The following is a 19,529-nucleotide window of genomic DNA, read 5'->3' as shown; positions in this document are numbered from 1 at the left end:
TTAGGTAAATAATTAATGATGTTTTTGTTTAGAAAATATAAGAAATTAATGGTTTTCTTAATCTACGTGCATAGCTATAAAACGACTTATATTAAAAAACGGAGGGAGTATTTATCATCTTTTTGTGTGAGTCTGTGCAAGAGATTCTCTAAGTGGAGCTATTATAGTCTGTTCTCCTTGCTTCTTTACTCGTTAAGAAGTATAATACTGATTCGAACAACAACAAATAGTCTTCAATAAGTAATCATACACACAATGCTGGTAGCCGTTACCATCCATTGTTAGATTTTAAACTTTTTATCAATCTGTCACACAACCGTGTTGTAATTCCCTTGTATAACGAAAACTTTGGTAAATATTAATTCTTTATGCAGAAAGATAATAACTGATTTGGTCGGAAAAATCCACGCTCCCACATCGGAAGTGCATATCAAGTAGGTTAGTTTTGTCTAGACTATAAAAGAAAGAGGTGTTCGATTGTTGAATCCAGTGGGGGAGCCACCCTGACCTGAGGGGGGTCATCTGACCCACATGAAATTTATAAAACTTAACTTATAGGCTGATAAACATTCATGTTCTCGTGATGATTTGGTAAAAATCCTCCCCTATGACCCCCATGTCTTGTGTTCAAACCTCACACATACCTTTTTAGTTAGTATAATATGAATAAATGACCCATGTAAAATTAATATCTAGTTCCGCCACTGGTTGAATCTCATCTTTGCGCTTGGGGCAATGACGCAGCTAATGAGGTACTAACCGAGGCGCGTCTATTGCTGGTTGAAAACTATTTCCAAACCCCCTCATTGTTTCTAGGCTTGACCTAGGTCTTTGAGAATTTCTGGAAGGACTCCCTTCGGGGTAAAGGCCTACAATCTTCACAGTACAAGTTTTGTTTCTTAGCCTATATTAAAGACATTTGTCGGCATCTTTGTTTAAAGTGAAAATGATGTTTTATAATGTACTCGCAAAGCGCTTTAATACAAAAACACCAATCCGTACGAAGCTATACTGAATCTTAAGAACATAACTAAGTGCTATTAACTGATAAAAAACATACATTTTGTTGTTGTTCCATTTTTCCAAGTCGCTGAATGATCTGACAATAGTAGAGAGTTACTGGAATATTTGAATGTTTCTCTGTTTATACTTCAGCTGAAAGAGATTGATTTTCAATAGTAGACCTAGACCAGTCAAGACATGAATCATCAGAGCACGCAAACCTGCAATTTTTATTTTCAAAAAAGAAAATTCAGGTCACAAGAGGCAATAGCTATAACTTATAAGTTGTTTGGTAACAAAGGGATCAGCTATAAATTTCATGAAGGCTCATCAAAACCAAATAATATGTGAGATTTTATTGATCGAAAATAAATTTTGGATCCACAACAATACGAAATAAAGGATGACTAAAATACGTGCGATAACGAAGTTGTGATTGTCCAGAAATGCTCAAACACGTGATAACTGAGCCTATAGTACCAGCCCATGTATATTGTCGTAAAGAAAAAACTGTGTCAGAGCGTGAAACTTGCTAACAGATAGTCCCACATCGGTTACGCGTAGAAAGAATGACTCGCGAAGGAGAGTATAAGAAGAGAAGTAGAGTTAGCATACAAATCACTTACCTGGACAGGGTCAACTCATGATCAAGAAGATGAGTGGCCTAGGCTAGTGACCTCCATTGCACTTTAAGGAGGGGCGCTTAGCCTAAGGTCTCCCCAAGCGGGAGAGCCTGTGTCATTATTTGTGGCAGAGGGAGCCTGCGTTCGCGCGGCTCCTACCATCTAGTATCAGTCCTTAATCATTGTTAGCTGTAAAGTGTGCTTGAGGAGACGATGGTAAGGCTCTCTTCCGGATAGAGTTGACATTTGTTTTTTTTCAGGCCTTTGTCCAAATAATAAAGTCCTCTTTACATAAAAGATCATGAAGAAACTATACTGAAGATTTTAAGAACAGAATATGTAAATGAAATACATACATTTCTCCAGCGGTTGTTTTCTTACAGACAAATCGAGTGTTCGTTCACTAGAGAAAGTATGTGCTCAATAACATATAAATAATACTCATTATTCATGTCTCTCTTGACTCTTACAAAGCTCACTAACATTATTCTTCTTATCCTCAAGCCCCTCCCCCATATCACTTGTTGAAAATAAACAACAACTCCGTTACATTTTTTTCTCCCAATGGCTGAATGATCTAATACCCGTAGAGAAGTTATATTATCTCCTTTATAATCCATCATCAAGAATCGTAGAGCAGAAAATCCCTTGAACAAACTCGCTCTGTTTCAACTTTTCTCTGTGATCCTCTGCTGAAAGCGACTTCTTCTCAACCTTCCTGTAAAAAATCCACCACAAGACAAAGAATCATGTCAGGGCTACCAGTAAGAATATCTAGATATGCAAGCAATCAATCTGAGGATGAGGAAGCAATACCGTTCAGGCAAACTCTGATTCAATGCCTTCTTGGCAGAACTTGTCTCTCCACATAAACCTGATTCAGAAATGAAAAGCTCATCTGCCATTGGCGTAATGAACGAAGACAGCAAAGGGTCAGCAGCTATAGTGGCAGACGAAGGAGGCACAACACGCGAGGTTCCTTCAAACAAGCTCTGAAAGTTTCCATCAGGAAACTCTCTCTTCAAGATCGATAGCATGGACTGAGCCCCACCTCTTCTTGCTTTCCTTTTCCTCGTCGTCACGTAATATTTTCGTTAAGGAATTAATCAAACACACTCAATTTGAGGAATCACATAAAGTAAAAAAAATGGTTTTAAGGAAAAGAAAGAAACAAAAAAGGATATCTTGAACATGTTTGCATGTTGAAGTGTTATATGAGCAACCATATCGGAACTCACTTTCACCGCACAAACGGGGCACACCTACAAGGAGACAGAAAATGGTCAATCTCGGATTCAAACACAAGTTCCTATTGTATCAACTGTCCTGACAACAGACAAGGGCTACTTCCACTTCATTATTATTACATCCAAGATGAGAAACTACTAAACAAAGAACAGTGTTCTTCTTAATCTACCAAGAATCATAGTGAGGAAACATTAATTAGATCCACATGAGAATAAATATAGAAGAAATATATTTACCCCATTAATTGTGTTCATAGGATGATCTTCGTCTATGTGGCAGCAGAGAGAGACGATATCAAAGTAGTCAGAGCAGAAGGGGCAAGCATACTCCTCCCTGAAGTCATCTTCTCCCTCTATCTCCTCCAACCCCAAGAAATTATCTGCGTTTTCATTTTTTTTTTATAAAAAAATTGGTCAGATACAATTACAAATGGTGAAAGTACAGAAACAGAGCCAAGAAAAATAAATAAAAAATAGGACTACTAAAAACGCGTTCCATTCCTGCGTGTTACAATATACAGAGACAAATATAAATCGTGATTAGAAGTAACATCAAGATATGTAATAAAGGATGGAAACACTAGCAAGAGTAGCAATCCATAACCTTTCCTGTCAAATATGTCTCAGGTTTTGAACAAGTTTTTGACTTTATTATTGGTTAAACAAGAATCAAAGCTTCAAACGAAACCTATGAACAAACTCTAGGTATAAACTAGCACACACGCTTAATAATGCCTCAAAGACAGAAACTTTGCCTTCTTCTCAGACCCAACGAATAAAACAAATTCAACATCACAAACATTGAACAATTAAACGAAATAACAGAGTTCTCTAAGTCATTGATTATATCCGCAAATGATCGATATAATCGCAACGATATCATCTCTGTCTCATTCGTACACCCTTTAAATTAAGACAACAATAATCAAATCTCAAAAATGAAACCGACTCACCAGATCGGGACAAGAAATCGAGCTGGTATCTCCTCGAAGCCGATGCGAGACGATCAGTCCACGAATCGGAATCCATTTTTTTTTTCTCAATCGAAAACCAAAGATTCCCACTTTTCAACAAATCAATTAAAACGGAAGAATCCAGAAAGAGATCAGAAAACAATTAATTCCCGGGGGAAATTGATTCTCGGTGAAGATTACACGGATATTCCGAAAAAGATTCCGGCGAGATGCAAAGAAGACGACGACGACGATGATTCTGTCGGTTTTCCGGAATTTGTCTTCCTTTCTTTTTTTTTTCTTTAAATTATTCTTTGGATAGAGAGTGAGAGACATATAAGAGACAGAGATGACTTCTGATGTAATAATTACATAAAAAAGTTTTATTACATGTATTTACTATTTACTAATTTAACTACTTTGTTTTTTTATTTCCAATCTTTCGTTTTCAACAGCCCGCACGAATGCATGCCGTTCAAACCTTTTACCCGCCGTGTATTTCCTTTTTGAAATATAAATCTGGCACGATTTTCCTTTTGATTAAACGTCATGCTGTTAGCGATATGGTATGTGTGGTGATGTTTATTTACTCGGAGTCGGCGAGATAAATCCACATGCAAAAATGTTCGTTGAATATAGTTAAATAATACATTCAGATTGAACAAGAAAAAATCATCAGAATAGAAATCTTCTATTAGTTCAGTTGAAATAGTCTAAAACAATTAACCGAATCTTCACAAATATCTAGATGTACCTGATCAGTACCGGCTCAACCACACGGGCGAGCAGTACGACCGTCCGGGTCCATGATATTAGGGGTCCAACTTTTTTTAAAAAACAAAAATTTCAAACAAAAAAATTCTTAAGAACAAAAATAAATATACATGTAGTGCTGATTTTTATTTATTTATATGTTTTCATTTCTAAATTTAATAACATTTTAAATAATATAATTTTCAAAAATCATATTTTTTATGTTCAAATAAAAGTCATGCTAGAATTGTATTTTAAACTATTAAAGGAATAAAGGGTCTAATTGTTTTTTTGCCCAATGGTCCTTATAAACCATGAGCCGGTTCTGTACATGGTTTAGTCTAAAATGATATTTCATCCGTTTCAGTTTAATTGTCGTTGTAAAGTTAAAATTTTCTTTATATTTCTTATATTTTTAATTGGTTAAAATATGATTAGATGTATTGGTAATAATGTTTTATTTAGTAAATATATAAAATTAAATATTTTCTTAATTTTTGTGCTCAAGTTTTAAACTACAATTAAAATAGTAAATGATAAAAATGATTCTTGTTACACATGATCCTATCCCTGAAACATTAGACCATTTATGATTTTATTCTGACTTTATCACTTATGGATTCCAACTTAAGGTTTTGCTCAAAGATTTTGATTTACTTTGAGTTTGGAGAAAGTACTTAAACAAACTAATCTTGTGACCTGTGATTAGTTAGGGATTGCTCATATTGATATTGAAGCAGGAAACCTTATAACTGTTTTTGTATTGAATGCCTTATGACTTGGTAAAATTACATATGTTTTTCGACTTAATTTATCCCACGATAAATTAAATAATAGGTTACATGACTGAGGTTTTTCCGGAGTTACATACACTATATAGAGAAACAATAGAATCAGAGATCAATATTACAAAAAAAGAAGCCTAATAAGAGATCAATGTTTCTAAAAATGATTTCAGGCCTTCTTGTTCTTTGCCATGGCAGCAATAAGGTCGGATGTGGTGTAAGAGCGGAGGACAAGATCAGAGAGTGAGAGCTTGAGATCAATGGTTAGTCTCTGAAACACCTGAGACAAGAGTAACACATCTGACAATGCTCTGTGAGCGTCACCATCCCTTACAAGATTGTAGTAATCCCCTAGCGCTGATAACGATGCTTTTGGCTTAACCGTTGCGTCTGCCAAAAAGAAGAAGAAACCATTTCTGGTTTATCAGAGTCCAAACCAACCAATATAGTATACAATGGTAACAAGCAGAGACCAAGGAACATTACCTACAGACTTCATGCTCTCTCTAGCGAGTGGTAGCGAGTCAAAGAACAGCCAGTTAGGAGGAATCTCGTAAGAGCAACGGTTAAACTCGTTGATCAAGAACTGAAAATCAAATGTTTTGCCGTTATGTGCAACAATCATTACATAACCACCAGGCTTCTGTCTACTCTGAACATACCGTAGAAAGATCGGTATCATCTCCTCCATTCTACCAAACAGAACAACCAATAAACAATCACACAAACTAAAAGATTGTATATAAAGACAGATCTTGTATATACCTTGGAACCTCAGGTCTACAAACCATATCATTCCTGATCCCATGGATACTAGCATTCAATATAGGAACACCAGGGTTGATCAGACTTTGAAACGTACTGTTCTCACCACCAGCTAGATCCTGAGCTGCGATTTCGATAATCCTCTCCTTCACCCTATGCAATCCTGTCGTCTCGAGATCAGAGACTATAACAGTGAGGAGACTAGAGAGATCTTTGTTTTCAGCAAGACGCTGCTGAAGGTTTCCAAAAGGCTGTTGTTGTTGTATCTTGGCCGTGCTCTCTGCGTCTACTATCCTGGTGACAGGAACCGCTCCTCCCAGGACGCTGCTCTTGGTGTTGCTCCTGCCTCCTTGTGTAGTTGTGCTCACATTACGCCTGACCCATCTGCTCTTTCCATTGACCGAGGAGGATCTGATATTAAGCAGCTTCGGGGTTGAGTTGTTCTTGAACCAGCCGTGGACACGTTCACAGCAAGAGCTTCCTAAGAATAGGTTGGTTCTGAATCTAGAGACTTGCGAGATTGAGATACACATCTCTTCCTTTCTTTTCTCACCCCTCTAAGTTAAGATCAATAATCAAAACAACAATGTTCCTGAAGAAGACTGCCTGTAGATCCAGAGAATGAACATTAAAAAAAAGAAAAGTTAATAGCTTTCGAGTTATAGAGACAGATAATGATAGAATGTTACAAACCGAACACAGTTTACTCAATGTTAAACCAAAAGTCATGATTTTTTTAAACTCGAATATGAATAATTCAATTAAAAAGTATCGTAATTTACAATAAATAGACACGAAAGTGACGAACTTTATAAATGGCGAAAGTGAATCGAACAGTTTTTGTTCTTCTAATCGACGTGTGTTCGATTCCTCATCGAAGAAGAGGATCGTAAAGGAGCGAAATTTATGAAATGTTTTGAGAATCTAAAGTGACCCAGAAGGAGAAAAAGAGAAGATACTTGCCTGGTGTAATGAAAACTTGCATCTGAACGGAATTGAGATGTTTTGAGATTCGTCTGTGTTTATAGAAATAGAGATAGAGCGAAATGGTGGAGATTGAAGTAAACCCGCTTGCGTGAGAGGGAGACCCGTTTATTTCGGATCTTTGACCCGATCCGATAAATACGGATCCGAGTTGGCTTTAGTTAGGAGGGTCATACATGGTTTCCACTTTTGGAAAATGTCCATGCTACTTTGGCCACTTGAGTTGGTACATTGTGAAAAAATTAGTCTTTAGATTAATCATTAAAATTATGATCGTTTAATACCAAACAGATCTGAGTCAAAACATTAGACATTTATGTAATACGCTCACTAAAAATCTAAAACATTTAAATTATGATAAGCAAATCATCGACTTATTGCAGGAATCTTTGATGTTTTTAATATCTACGAAAGAAAAGAATATTCCCATTTTTTAAAGGAAAAACATCCCAGCAAGTCACTTGGTTCAACTTGCGTATATGACCTTTTTTAGTTAACTTGTTTCTGTTTCTGATATATATTTTTTTCTGACAAACTAAAGAATATAGAAAGTTTTTTTTTTCACAATATTGATGATGTAGCCATTAGAAATACGTACACGTTTGTTTTTTTTCTTTGGTTTTGTTTGATATACGTAATTAAAAAGAAGAAAATTTGGTGAAAGAGTTTCAAAATACGCCATGTTCGAAGTGAACTTGCATAAAATAAAAATTGGTTGTACCAAACAGAATCAGATCTGATCCAACTTCAGCCAGAACCGAAGTCAATGCAAAGCCATAACTCAAATGATCCGGTATAAAATTCCATTATTCAAGAGTTGACCAATGATCTCTATGGGCCAGGCCGTTGACACAAGAATGGGCCCAAATTTAGTGCGTTAAATTATACATGCATATTCTTTAAGACTAAAAGAGTGGCCCAAAAAACGTCGAACAAAATAAAGGACAAAACTGTGTTTTCAGTGAGATACTCTGTTCTTTTTTTCTCAGGCGAAAACATAGTTGCAAGACAATAATAGTAGACAAAGAGCTGCTTGTTCTTTCTCTTTTAGAATCCGTCGTTTCTTCAAAGTGACGCAGTCGGAAATCACTAAGGTTAGCAAACACTAACCCTTAGATCAAAATCAAGCTCTCAAGCAAGAACTCGAATATTAAGCTCTGGAATCCACCAGAAAAGATAAAAGCTTGAAAACTTCTATTGATAAGAAAAGATATGAATGTCCAAAACAGAATATCTAAAACCCTCTTATATAGAGAGAGCCTAAAACATAAAAAAGGTAAATCCCTACAAGAAAAAGAAAACATGAAATAAAAGGAAAACTTCTAGATTAGGTTCTGTAAATCTAAGAGTCTCCTACATCAGTCTCCTCCACCTCGAAAGAACTCGACCCCGAGTTCTCTTCTGGATAAAGAACACCATCAGCATGGTACTCATAGATGTCAGCCACATTGAACGTATTAGAAATGTTCATGTCTTCTGGAAGTGCCACCACATAAGCATTATCATTTAACTTCCGCAAAATCTTGAATGGACCATATTTGCGAGGCTGTAGCTTGCGATATGTGCCCACGGGGAATCTTTCTTTTCGTAGAAACACCATCACTTCATCTCCTTCTTTGAAAACCTTGAGTCTTCTACGCTTGTCTGCTGCTTCTTTATTCTTTTGGCCAGTTGCTTCTAACTTCGCTCGGACAGGGTCTCTAGTTGCTAGAATATCCTCTGCCATAGCCTCAGCTGAGATACTAACTCCAGGAGCTTTATGCAACTTAACCAAATCGACCACATGCTTCGGAATAGAAGTATAGACCAAAGAAAAAGGTGATTTCCCTGTAGCTGAGTGCACGGCACTGTTGTAAGAAAACTCCACTTGAGGTAAAGCCAGATCCCATTGTTTCGGTTTATCTCCACAAACACTTCGAATCATATTCCCCAAAGTCCTATTCGTCACCTCGGTTTTCCCATCAGTCTGTGGATGAGCTGTAGAACTCCGTTTCAAGCTGGTTCCAAACATTCTCCAAAGTGTAATCCAGAAGTGACTCAGAAACTTGGTATCTCTGTCGGAAATTATTGTCTTAGGAACCCCATGAAGACGTACCACTTCCCGAAAAAATAACTTGGCGATGTTAGAGGCATCTGCAGTCTTCTTGCAGGCGATGAAATGCGACATCTTGGAGAATCTGTCAACGACCACAAACACAGAATCGACGCCTCGCTGTGTACGAGGTAAGCCTAGCACAAAATCCATAGACAAGTCTTGCCAAATATCTTCTGGGATTGGTAATGGCATATAAAGTCCAGTGTTCTGAGATTGTCCTTTAGAAGACAGATATAACACCTTTTAACTATAGCACCCGCATCTCTCCTTAAATATGGCCAATAAAACCTTGTCTCCAAGCTAGCAATGGTCTTGTCTCTTCCCAAATGACCACTAAGGCCACCACCATGCAAATCGCGAATCAACTTTTCTCGTAATGACGAGCAAGGAATGCACAGCCTGTCTCCTTTAAAAAGATAACCATCTCGTATGTGGAAATCTGCCGAAGGATGCTTTCCATTACATTTGCCCCATAACTCCTTGAATTCAACATCACATTCATACAACTCCTTCAGAAACTCGAAACCCACAACCTCTTGTGCTAAGATAGTGAGTAAGGAAGCTCTTCTACTCAAGGCGTCTGCCACCTTGTTAAGAGTCCCAGACTTATGCTGAATAATGAAAGGAAATTTTTTGCAGAAAACTTACCCAACGAGCATGCATCTTATTTATCACTTTCTGGCTGTGAAGATACTTTAGAGCTTGGTGGTCTGTAAATAGAACAAACTCTCTCTGAACCAAGTAATGCTCCCATTGTCGAAGAGCTCGAAAAACCGCATATAACTCTTGATCATACGTGCTCTACTTTTGGCGAGCTTCACTTAACTTTTCACTAAAGAAAGCTATCGGTCGTTTTTCTTGTGATAAGACGGCACCTATTCCCACACCACTAGCGTCACATTCCACTTGAAACACTTTGTCAAAATCGGGTAAGGCTAATACTGGTGCAGTACAAAGCCTCTCTTTAATTAAAGCAAAACTCTCTTCCTGTTCGGATCCCCAATGAAACTTCCCTTTCTTCAAACACTCAGTGATAGGCGCAGTAATGGTACTAAAATCTCTAACAAATCTTCTGTAGAAAGTAGCTAGACCATGAAAGCTGCGTATCTCAGTGACTGACTTAGGAACCGGCCAATCCCTTATGGCACTCACTTTCTCCTGGTCAACCTGAATCCCTTCTTCACCAATAACAAATCCAAGAAATAACAGCTTGTTGGTGCAGAACGTACATTTTTTAAGATTGATGTACAGTTGGTTTTCTTGTAAAACCTGCAAAACTTGCTTCAAATGTTCCATATGCTCGTCTTTTGTTTTACTGTATATCAAAATGTCATCAAAATAAACCACCACAAAAGAACCAATGAACGGGCGGAGAACCTGGTTCATTAATCTTATGAAAGTGCTAGGAGCATTTGACAACCCAAAAGGCATCACCATCCATTCGAATAATCCGTCTTTACTCTTAAAAGCAGTTTTCCACTCATCTCCAGGCCTGATTCGAATTTGATGATAACCACTTCGAAGATCTATCTTTTAAAACACCTTAGAACCTGACAACTCATCAAGCATATCTTCCAACCGGGGTATAGGGAATCGATATTTAATGGTTATCTTATTAATGGCTCTACTATCAACACACATCCTCCACTGGTTACCTTTCTTAGGAACTAGCAGAACCGGTACGGCACATGGACTCATGCTCTCACGAATAAATCCTTTTCTCAGCAAATCTTCAATCTGTTCCCTTAAAATCTCATTCTCCTTAGGGCTCATACGGTAATGGGGAAGATTTGGCAGACTGGATCCTGGAATCAAGTCAATATGATGCTGAATATCTCTCATGGGAGGTAGATCATTAGGAAGTTCTTCCGCAATCAACTCTTTGAAATCATCCAGAATTTCTAACACTTCTCGTGGGGTTGACGTTTCCTCCGTTGCTGCACTCAACAACCCTTTAACAACCAAGGGATAGAAACACTTTGCTTCTTGAACATCCCCATCAAGCTCTTTGTCGTCATGTGTCATAACCAAGAAACTTGACTTCTTTTCCTTCGCAGTGTTACAAAAATCCTTAACAGGTGCCATGGCAATTTTATGGTTGCCCCACGTAAACATTATCATATTGTCTCGACCTCGATATGTGATATCGTTATCATACTGCCAAGGTCGTCCAAGAAGAATGTGACAAACATCCATGTCAAGAACGTCACAAGTGATCTCCTCCTTATAATGTTTACCTATAGATATGAGAACTTTGCAAGTCATGCTAACTCGAACTTGTGATCCTCTCTTCACCCAACCAAGACCGTACGGTTTCTCATGACGGGTTGTGGGTAACTTCAGATAGTCCACCAGCTTTTGAGAAACTAAATTCTCCGAGCTTCCATTATCCACAATCACATTACACACCTTGTTTTGAATAGAACAATGTGTTCTAAACAAATTCTTACGTTGGCCTTCTTCTTTAGATGATAACAAGACTCGTTGCAGCACAAAGTTTATCATCTCTCCAGATTCTTCTTCAGCGAATTTAGCTCCCTCATATTCTTCATTCTCAGCGAAATCCCTTTCATCCTCTTCATCTTCTTCCTCTATTATAGCAACTGTTCTCCGACTTGGACAGACATTTGATTTATGACCATGTCCTTGGCAACGGAAACACTTGTCAATGGAAGGCTTAGCATAAGGATTGTTTTGTCTCTGAGCTGGTGCCTTGTTCTGTTGGATTGAGTTAGAGCTACTAGCTCCTTTGTTTCCCGGATTGGAGTCTTTATTGGCTACACTCTTTTCTTTCTCACTTGTTGGTTCAAAATTGGTCTGAGCCGTGTTTCTTCTAAATGCTGAGAACCCGCGTGATGACTTCTCCATTAACTCAGCTTTTAATGCTAGACTGGAAGCTTCCTGCACGGTCCATACGGTTTGCAAACCCATCTTTCCATGAAGAGAACCCTTTAACCCACTGATGTACCTAGCCACCTTCTGATTCTCTGTTTCGCCTAACTCATTGCGTTCAGAGAAACGCAAGAATTCAGCTGTGTACTCGGTCACAGTTCTGTTTCCTTGAACACAATCGAGATACATCTTGTAAAGAATTTGTTCGTAATCTTCCGGTAAGAATCGCTCCAGCATTAATTGCTTCATTCGACGCCAAGTCCTAACTGGTCCTCTCCTTTGTCTTTGCCTTTGGACAACGAGTTTATCCCACCACACTGCAGCAGTCTTCTTCAGTTTGACAGCTACCATCTTAACTTGTTTATTCTCAGGAACGCCCATGACATCAAAAAATTGATCAACATCAATTTGCCAATCAAGAAACTCCTCCACTCCCATAGTTCCATAGAACAATGGAATATCGGCTTTTACCCGATAATCATAATTGTTTTGTTGGTTTCCTTCAGCTATTTCTTCTTCTGATTCTTCTTCTGAACTAGAATTATCAACAACAACATCACGATTGTTTCGACCTTGTTGACCCCGAATTGGTCTTCTTTCTCCACCTCTTTGACCGGCGTTATTAACCTGATTGGGATAAGCCACAACCTGATTATTTAACGCAGTTACCAGATTTGCCAATTGAGCAGTTACAGCAGTGAGGTTTGTGGTTGCCTCCCTTAAACCTTCTGCGAAACCCTCGAAGTCGGCTTTGGTTACTGGTTGATCACCCATGGCTGATCAAGCTTCGAAAAGAGAAGGAGAAGACCTTGCTCTGATACCACTTGACGCAGTCGGAAATCACTAAGGTTAGCAAACACTAACCCTTAGATCAAAATCAAGCTCTCAAGCAAGAACTCGAATATTAAGCTCTGGAATCCACCAGAAAAGATAAAAGCTTGAAAACTTCTATTGATAAGAAAAGATATGAATGTCCAAAACAGAATACCTAAAACCCTCTTAAATAGAGAGAGCCTAAAACATAAAAAGGTAAATCCCTACAAGAAAAAGAAAACATGAAATAAAAGGAAAACTTCTAGATTAGGTTCTGTAAATCTAAGAGTCTCCTACATCACAAAGACACGCCACCATGTGAAAATGATAGTGATGATGGTGATGAATTTATCTTCTTGTAGGCTTTGTGGCTGTGAATAATACGAATACCCAATAGCTCGGACCGTCTTTGTTTCATTAATCTGATCCCACATGCATTGCAAAGTGACTGTGAATTTCACAGCAAAGAGCAAAGAAAAAAAAAACTTCAGAATAGTTATATAGTTTCCTCTTAAGTTCAAATAAAGCTAAATGGATATAGGGAGTTAAGGTAGAAGAAGAGACCTTGGGACCAGATGGTCCACCTCTCCACATTGGTGTCTTGGTGGTCTTGCACTCACTGCAACACCTAACTGTCTTCTTCTCTTCTTCCATCTGTTAAAATTTAGAAGATCAACATTGACATATTAGAAGATGAACAAGGTCATAGCTCTCTTGGATCAATCAAATCAAAAGAATCAACCTTTGTTATAAGAGCTCCTTTTGATACCACAGTAGCCAAGAACTATGGAGAAACTATGGCAAGATTGCTTCCTTTTTTTCTGGTATGAGTGATCAAGTTAGGCCTAGGAGCTCTTTAAAACCATTTCAAACAAGGCTAACTGTGGTAAGAAGACACAAATGCCCTTGGCCGCACTTTTGATTAATAATCATTATGGCCTTTCTGGTGGATTGAGGACAAAACATCTGCCAAATCATTGTCGGGGGGCAAGCCAAGTGGCAGTACGCACGACCATGATCTGTAGAATTGCTTTTATTAGTTTAGACTTAAGAGTGTGTGTTTCTGTATTAGGGAAAATAAAGTAGAAGGAACCAGAGATTCTGCAATCTTGTTCACATGAAGACAGAGAAAAAGGAATGAAGCAAAAAGCCACCAATGATTTCACTTACTTAGAGACTTTTTCTGGGATCAGAAAGCCAATAAATACTCTTCTTCCTAGATAGTTCTAAGAAAAGCAAATAAAGTACACATATTATAAAATACGAGACAATAACATAGTCTTCCAAACCCAACAGATTACTTTAAACAAGTAAAATCAAACTTTTTGATTAAGATAATCAGTGGAGATTTGATTTGAAAAGTAAGTATGTTATGGGAGCTCTTCGAATTAGTTGATTTAGTATTATCTTATAGTGCTGTTTTAAAATTATTAAATAAAGTGCAGTAGAAGAAAGTTACATAACTGTTTTGGCATAGATGATTCAACATTTTGTATAATGATACTCTAGAAACATTCTTAAAACATCACATGACAAAGAAAATTTCTGGTTTATAAGAGTACCGATTAGATGGGTGTGTACGGTCTCAGTGGAAGGTAATGGAGGCGGTAATCTCCGGCACAAACCGCTGAACGACGGCATTTTTGGTTCTTGGTTTCTCCTCGTACCCTGGCTATGGGACTCGCGTTCGGATTCTTTGCTCGGGTGCGCAATGGGTTTCAGTTGGAAGCTGTAGGAACTATAACAATCAAGGTTTGAGGGCGTCCTTCTCTTGGTAGCTCGCGGCAACTAATCGGCTTTTCATATAGTTTTCGGGTTGTAAAGGTCCGAGCCCGTCTCGCTTTTATACTATTTAATCGCTTGTGTTGTGTTGCTCTTAGTCCGTTCCACTGTTGTTGTTTGTTGTTTAGTTTCCGTTACTAGTTATTCTATATAAAGTCTCAAAAACTTAAAATTGGTATAATATTTAACATTTTACAGAAAAAAAAAAAAAAAAATCTGGTTTATGTGTTGGACCTAGCTTTTTTGCCCCGCAAGAACCCTTTGAATATTTTTATATAGCATGTAAATGTTACAGCGTACAAGCCCTTGTCAATAAAACTCTCTCTATCTAGGGCACGACAATACTCGAAAATATAAAACTGTTAACTGATTTGGCCATGTACAGCCCTTCCTTGTTCTTTATATATCATACATGGATGGTACACACAAAGACTAATCCCCGTAACTTATTAAATTATTAAACCATTGAAACAGTCAATGGCCGGGATCAATGTTTTCTAATCTTCCTATCAAAAGGAAAATACACGCACACATATACATTATACACACACCTTTTTGGGCAGCAAGAAACCTCCGAATCTAATACAACAGGCAAGGCTTCTTACAAGCTTTCCCTCGCTTTCTAGCACTTGTGTGTCTCCAAACTTGTCGGAGCTTGAAAGCTGCCTTAACCTTGCACCACCTGGCTCTAGGAGATCCCCCAATGTTTGCAATACGAACATCATACATCCCAGCTTCTTCGGTGCCAGACACGCTAACACACAAATTGTTATACTCTTGTTGTTCCCAAACCGCCGCACCAGGTGACCAGTTAGAGGGTATTTCATGATGGTGGTGATAAGCAAAACCGTTCTCATCCTCGTTATTTTTTTTATAACCTCTTGACACTACGCTTTGTAATTCGTCATGTATCATATCGTGTTCACTTGCCCTAAAGCTGTTTCTGAAAGTCGGTATGAATGTTGGGTCGATATGAAACGTTGTGGCTGGTGAGTTCTCGAACCTCATCAGCATTTCGGGTTGGGAAGTGGAGCATGAACCTGTGAAGTAGGCATGCATCGAAGAGTCTGATGGCCCTGAACTTTCTAAATTATCCAAAAGATAGAATAAGTTAAAACCTATATATATATATATATATTGTATATCAAATGACTTAAGACCGTGACAAGAATAAACTTGTATACCTTGAAAGTCCATGTGCTGCTGGAATCCAAGACCAAATCCAGGATTCTGCGGGCACTGTAAGGACCTTTGTGGATGATCCGCAAAGGTCCTACTGTCCCTAAATCGGCTAATGTTTTGATAAGCTTCACGCTTCAACTGGTCCAGCTGATAGCTAGGTAGCTGATCCACGTTTCTAAGGATACCGCCGATGAACACTTTGGTCACTTCATAAACAGAGTTGAAGACAAGTGATACGTCGTGACCGGTTGCGTCGTAGATGTGATACTCTGTTTCATCCAAAACGCAACACATCGCGTGGGATACAATTGATTCCCATATTTTCTTTGAGATCCCTCCACCAACACCAGCAAGTATCTAATCATTTAAAAAAAAATAAAGAATTATATTTCTGAAAAAATTGGAGACTATAAATTCATTTCAATTATTCTAGGACTTTTAGTTAATCTTACATTATATAACTCATTTGGATCCTTTGCATAGCAACGTCGGAAGTCCTTGACAGTATAAATCTCCCGTTCAGCTAAACGCAACGCTGAAGCGCCATCTTTCCCGATTTTCTCCAGTCTCCAAACCTCGTCACCGGGGTACGGAGGATGATGTTTCTTATAAGCTGCATAACCACACAAAATTAAAATTAAAAACAATTAATATAACGTTTAAACCTCGTCTTCAAAACGCATTAATATCTAGTACTTCTTACATTCTCCACGTTGGTCTTTACACTTAAACGCTTCACTTCTAGCCTCCACGGCTCCATCACCGGTTAGTCTAGCACCTAACCGGAACTTCCGACACCTAGACCATATCGAGTTATCCGTGAAAGCGATGGAGACCACTCCAACACCGTTCTTAAGAGTCAACGTTACATCTCCGGTGAGTAACGGACGTTTCCCTTCGCGCGGTTTTAGAATATACCGTTTGAATAAGTCAACGGTCCAGCTTTCCTCCGTGAAGTCAGCGTTCAGCGGCACGAAGTCAACTCGAGAAGACGAGAGCGGTCCCGAGACGACTCGAGCGTTCGTGGCTGCTTCCACTAGCTCGATAGCTAACGGGAAACCGTTCTTGGGTTCGATCTTGGCTCCAGTGAATATCGACGGCGGCGGCGAGTTTATGAACCGCAGCTTGAATCTTGAACGCGACGACGGCGTTTCCGAACGCGGTCGCTCGATTTGGGACCACGACGAAGAGAGGTGGTGTTGTTGAATAAGACGTTCAAGCTCCTCCCGAACCTAAATCATAAAAAATAAGATAATTAATCATCAACCGCATATCATCACGTTCATGTGCATACAAACGATTACATGTATATTAGTTATATGTAGATTAGTAGATAACTCGATCATTATAAGTGTACTATACTTATATTGGTTACTAGTATATGATTATACTTTGATATATACTATAGTAACTCCAACTAGACTCAGGGAGACGGGGACCATTCATTGTTGATACGTACGGAGCCCACTAAATTTTAAACCATAGAAATTAAAAAGGGACACAAGAGAAGAAGAGGTCGGTCAAAGCTGGTGGCTATGTATACAGGAACGGGTTACATTTAAATAAACTTTTGATTAATTAGGTGATTTATGCGCGCAGAGTGAATAGTTTAATCGAAGACGATGAGAAAACTCACAATTTTTCTGAACATGTTCTCCATATGAACCATGATTTGGTTATTTGACATATGTTTCATGACTTTCTTCACGGCTCTGTAAAGGGTTTACATGAGAAAACAAAACTCAATCAAAATTCATCCAGACAAAGAAATAAAAAAGTTAATGTGTTTTGTAATAAGATAGAAGAAACTCACGTCTTGAATGTTAATTTATGAGCTTTTAAACCACTGTACCCACTAGCCCCATGAAAAAGGCGGTCTCGCATCTTCATTGGTCACTTTTGTTTTAATGAAATTGGATTTAGGTTCTTCAAATATTTTATAGGTTCTTTTTCTAAAGAAGAAAGAGATCTCTGTGTGTGTATGTGAGAGAGAGGGAGAGGAGAGCAATGAGATGAGTTTGAGAAAGAGTAGTTAGGTGATGGTATTATAAAGGATTTGAGAATTGACGAAGTAGCACTTGAAACTTCGAGGAAGGTTCGTCGTTGCTCGGAGAGTTTAGTAGTGCTTATTCATCAACTACGGTATTCATTAACCACGGTAGCGTTGGTTGGTTAGTTTTTTTTTGGTTTGTTAATTAGTACTAACATAAAGTCACTCACAAGCGTCATATCTTGATACGTCACTCAATCAGCTGGTGGAGTCGTTTCGTACAAAAACTAAGATCAATTTGTAATAATCTATATATAGAATAGACACTTGATCCGGCCAAACTAGTACACACATATATATATATATATATATATATATATATAAATCTATACATAACGGTTTTTGAAAACGTCCCTGCATATTGGAATAGTCGGATATAAAGTGGAGTACAAATATTTAATAATTTCGGTATATTCAATTCTTTTGTCTTCAACTTTATATATTCTTGTTAAAAACACACTGTCAAAAACAAGAATGAGTATTGCAAGTGTATCAGCCAAAGAATAACTGCAAGTGTATTATGCCTTACACCCCACAAAAAAAATTATATTATGCCTACAATCTTGATGTTATCAATATTAATGTTGATTCCGAAATGGCCTAATAAATTGGTACACCAGTAAAAATATACATTCGTTGGCTGAATAAATGTTTTGGTGCAGTGATATTGAGGATTTGAAAAACTGTTTTTAGTAGATAAAATTAAAAATTGTATAAATATATATGGATTAAAAAAGTTTTTAAATTAGCTAATTCACATTTTAACATAAATCCTAAAATATGTATTTGCTTTGTGTTTTCTTTATAAACATTTTCTGTTTTTTTTTCTTTTGTGTTTGATTAATGTTTCGTGGTCAGATATGGTTGTTGTTGTTGTTGTTGTTGTCACTTTTTAGTTTTGATCCTGCATTTATGTTTTACAATTGCATCTAACTAGAATTGGGTAATTCACCAAATTTTTGTTTAGATATCTCAAACAAAGCTAGGGTCGACAAAAGTAAGCATATAATAGAAAAAGTGTAAAGATAATATTCTCCAATTCTATCAAAAAATTACAATTGTATTTTTACCTGAATAGCCTTTGATCAAATGAGAAAACGAAATAATTCAATTTAGAGCATTTGAAAATCTTTTTTTTTTGAAAGAAGCATTTGAAAATCCATTTACCATCCAAATGCCGTACGTTGACATAGGCGTTGACAAACCTTGATCTTCGACTAAAAGCACATCGACCATAAAAGACCACGCTTATTAGGTGATGCCATAACGCGTTTTTAGTTATTTACTATGATCATATATGAACATTCAACATACATATATTTTATGTTCCAAAAATTGGAAGGATAGATGTAGAAAAATAATGGCATATTTTTTTTCTCTTCATCAACGCGTTATACTGATGGACAATCTCCTTCTCTGATGAAAACCAAATAAAACGACTAATTTGTCCAAATCTCATTCCTAGTTCAGTGATACAAACAAACATCCCCATCGAATATAAAATAAGGAAATATGTTTACTTCTTTTTCTTTATCGATTGATTCATTTGATAAAATATGATACAATTTACGAGTTGTAGATATTTACATTGGAAAAATGATTT

The 19,529-nt window shown here is 37.5% G+C and overlaps 5 protein-coding genes and 2 non-coding genes across 10 annotated transcripts in view; 3 read left to right on the top strand and 4 right to left on the bottom strand.

Annotated features, from left to right (window-relative positions):
• The window catches only part of LOC103874503, a 524,448-nt gene that overhangs the window by 83,960 nt on the left and 420,959 nt on the right, over positions 1-19,529 (top strand). The window lies entirely within an intron of this gene.
• LOC117126358 lies at positions 718-869 on the top strand. The gene has a single exon (XR_004448927.1). It is a non-coding gene; the product is annotated as a U4 spliceosomal RNA (small nuclear RNA).
• LOC117126294 lies at positions 1,621-1,784 on the top strand. The gene has a single exon (XR_004448869.1). It is a non-coding gene; the product is annotated as a U1 spliceosomal RNA (small nuclear RNA).
• LOC103874495 (protein DEHYDRATION-INDUCED 19 homolog 6) lies at positions 1,928-4,187 on the bottom strand. Its single transcript, XM_009152921.3, has 5 exons — positions 3,826-4,187; positions 3,110-3,252; positions 2,810-2,887; positions 2,442-2,707; positions 1,928-2,343 (listed from the first exon to the last, which is right to left on the bottom strand). The coding sequence occupies exons 1-5, from the start codon at positions 3,899-3,901 to the stop codon at positions 2,235-2,237; spliced, it is 672 nt and encodes a 223-aa protein (XP_009151169.2). The 5' UTR covers positions 3,902-4,187; the 3' UTR covers positions 1,928-2,234.
• LOC103874494 (exonuclease DPD1, chloroplastic/mitochondrial) lies at positions 5,310-7,313 on the bottom strand. Of its 2 annotated transcripts, none has more exons than XM_009152920.3 (4): positions 7,092-7,313; positions 6,129-6,734; positions 5,850-6,055; positions 5,310-5,753 (listed from the first exon to the last, which is right to left on the bottom strand). In XM_009152920.3, exons 2-4 carry the CDS (start codon positions 6,659-6,661, stop codon positions 5,533-5,535), a joined length of 960 nt encoding a protein of 319 aa, XP_009151168.1. In that variant the 5' UTR covers positions 6,662-6,734; positions 7,092-7,313; the 3' UTR covers positions 5,310-5,532. The 2 variants fall into 2 exon arrangements, with proteins under 2 accessions (XP_009151168.1, XP_033129702.1); XM_033273811.1 differs by having other exon boundaries at positions 6,937-7,125.
• Positions 7,899-13,945, bottom strand: LOC103874493. 2 transcript variants are annotated; one of them, XM_033273730.1, is made up of 4 exons: positions 13,655-13,945; positions 13,477-13,566; positions 10,758-13,360; positions 7,899-8,269 (listed from the first exon to the last, which is right to left on the bottom strand). In XM_033273730.1, the coding sequence occupies exons 3-4, from the start codon at positions 12,871-12,873 to the stop codon at positions 8,244-8,246; spliced, it is 2,142 nt and encodes a 713-aa protein (XP_033129621.1). In that variant the 5' UTR covers positions 12,874-13,360; positions 13,477-13,566; positions 13,655-13,945; the 3' UTR covers positions 7,899-8,243. The 2 variants fall into 2 exon arrangements, with proteins under 2 accessions (XP_033129621.1, XP_033129620.1); XM_033273729.1 differs by having other exon boundaries at positions 10,758-13,945.
• Positions 15,045-18,476, bottom strand: LOC103874492 (calmodulin-binding protein 60 G). Of its 2 annotated transcripts, none has more exons than XM_009152918.3 (6): positions 17,690-18,476; positions 17,513-17,588; positions 16,580-17,108; positions 16,329-16,489; positions 15,879-16,233; positions 15,045-15,779 (listed from the first exon to the last, which is right to left on the bottom strand). In XM_009152918.3, exons 1-6 carry the CDS (start codon positions 17,764-17,766, stop codon positions 15,274-15,276), a joined length of 1,704 nt encoding a protein of 567 aa, XP_009151166.1. In that variant the 5' UTR covers positions 17,767-18,476; the 3' UTR covers positions 15,045-15,273. The 2 variants fall into 2 exon arrangements, with proteins under 2 accessions (XP_009151166.1, XP_009151167.1); XM_009152919.3 differs by having other exon boundaries at positions 15,045-15,770.

This window comes from Brassica rapa, chromosome A06 (genome assembly GCF_000309985.2).
Source record: "Brassica rapa cultivar Chiifu-401-42 chromosome A06, CAAS_Brap_v3.01, whole genome shotgun sequence".
Classification (NCBI taxonomy): domain Eukaryota; kingdom Viridiplantae; phylum Streptophyta; class Magnoliopsida; order Brassicales; family Brassicaceae; genus Brassica; species Brassica rapa.
The sequence above is the reverse complement of the archived record's forward strand: the minus strand, read 5'-3'. Positions and strand labels throughout refer to the sequence as shown.

Excerpts from the sequence above, each read along its gene's own strand:
- LOC103874495 (XM_009152921.3), bottom strand. The coding sequence starts at position 3,901 with ATGGATTCCGATTCGTGGACTGATCGTCTCGCATCGGCTTCGAGGAGA. Across the intron at positions 3,253-3,825 it reads CGATTTCTTGTCCCGATCTG|ATAATTTCTTGGGGTTGGAG; the intron begins GTGAGTCGGTTT and ends ATGAAAACGCAG. Across the intron at positions 2,708-2,809 it reads AACATGCAAACATGTTCAAG|GTGACGACGAGGAAAAGGAA; the intron begins ATATCCTTTTTT and ends CGAAAATATTAC.
- LOC103874494 (XM_009152920.3), bottom strand. The coding sequence starts at position 6,661 with ATGTGTATCTCAATCTCGCAAGTCTCTAGATTCAGAACCAACCTATTC. Across the intron at positions 6,056-6,128 it reads TGTAGACCTGAGGTTCCAAG|AATGGAGGAGATGATACCGA; the intron begins GTATATACAAGA and ends TCTGTTTGGTAG. Across the intron at positions 5,754-5,849 it reads AGAGAGCATGAAGTCTGTAG|ACGCAACGGTTAAGCCAAAA; the intron begins GTAATGTTCCTT and ends TCTTTTTGGCAG.
- LOC103874493 (XM_033273729.1), bottom strand. The coding sequence starts at position 12,873 with ATGGGTGATCAACCAGTAACCAAAGCCGACTTCGAGGGTTTCGCAGAA. Across the intron at positions 8,270-10,757 it reads TATGCTTGATGAGTTGTCAG|AGCTTAATATTCGAGTTCTT; the intron begins GTTCTAAGGTGT and ends GGTGGATTCCAG.
- LOC103874492 (XM_009152918.3), bottom strand. The coding sequence starts at position 17,766 with ATGAAGATGCGAGACCGCCTTTTTCATGGGGCTAGTGGGTACAGTGGT. Across the intron at positions 16,234-16,328 it reads ATCCAAATGAGTTATATAAT|ATACTTGCTGGTGTTGGTGG; the intron begins GTAAGATTAACT and ends TTAAATGATTAG. Across the intron at positions 15,780-15,878 it reads GCAGCACATGGACTTTCAAG|AAAGTTCAGGGCCATCAGAC; the intron begins GTATACAAGTTT and ends TGGATAATTTAG.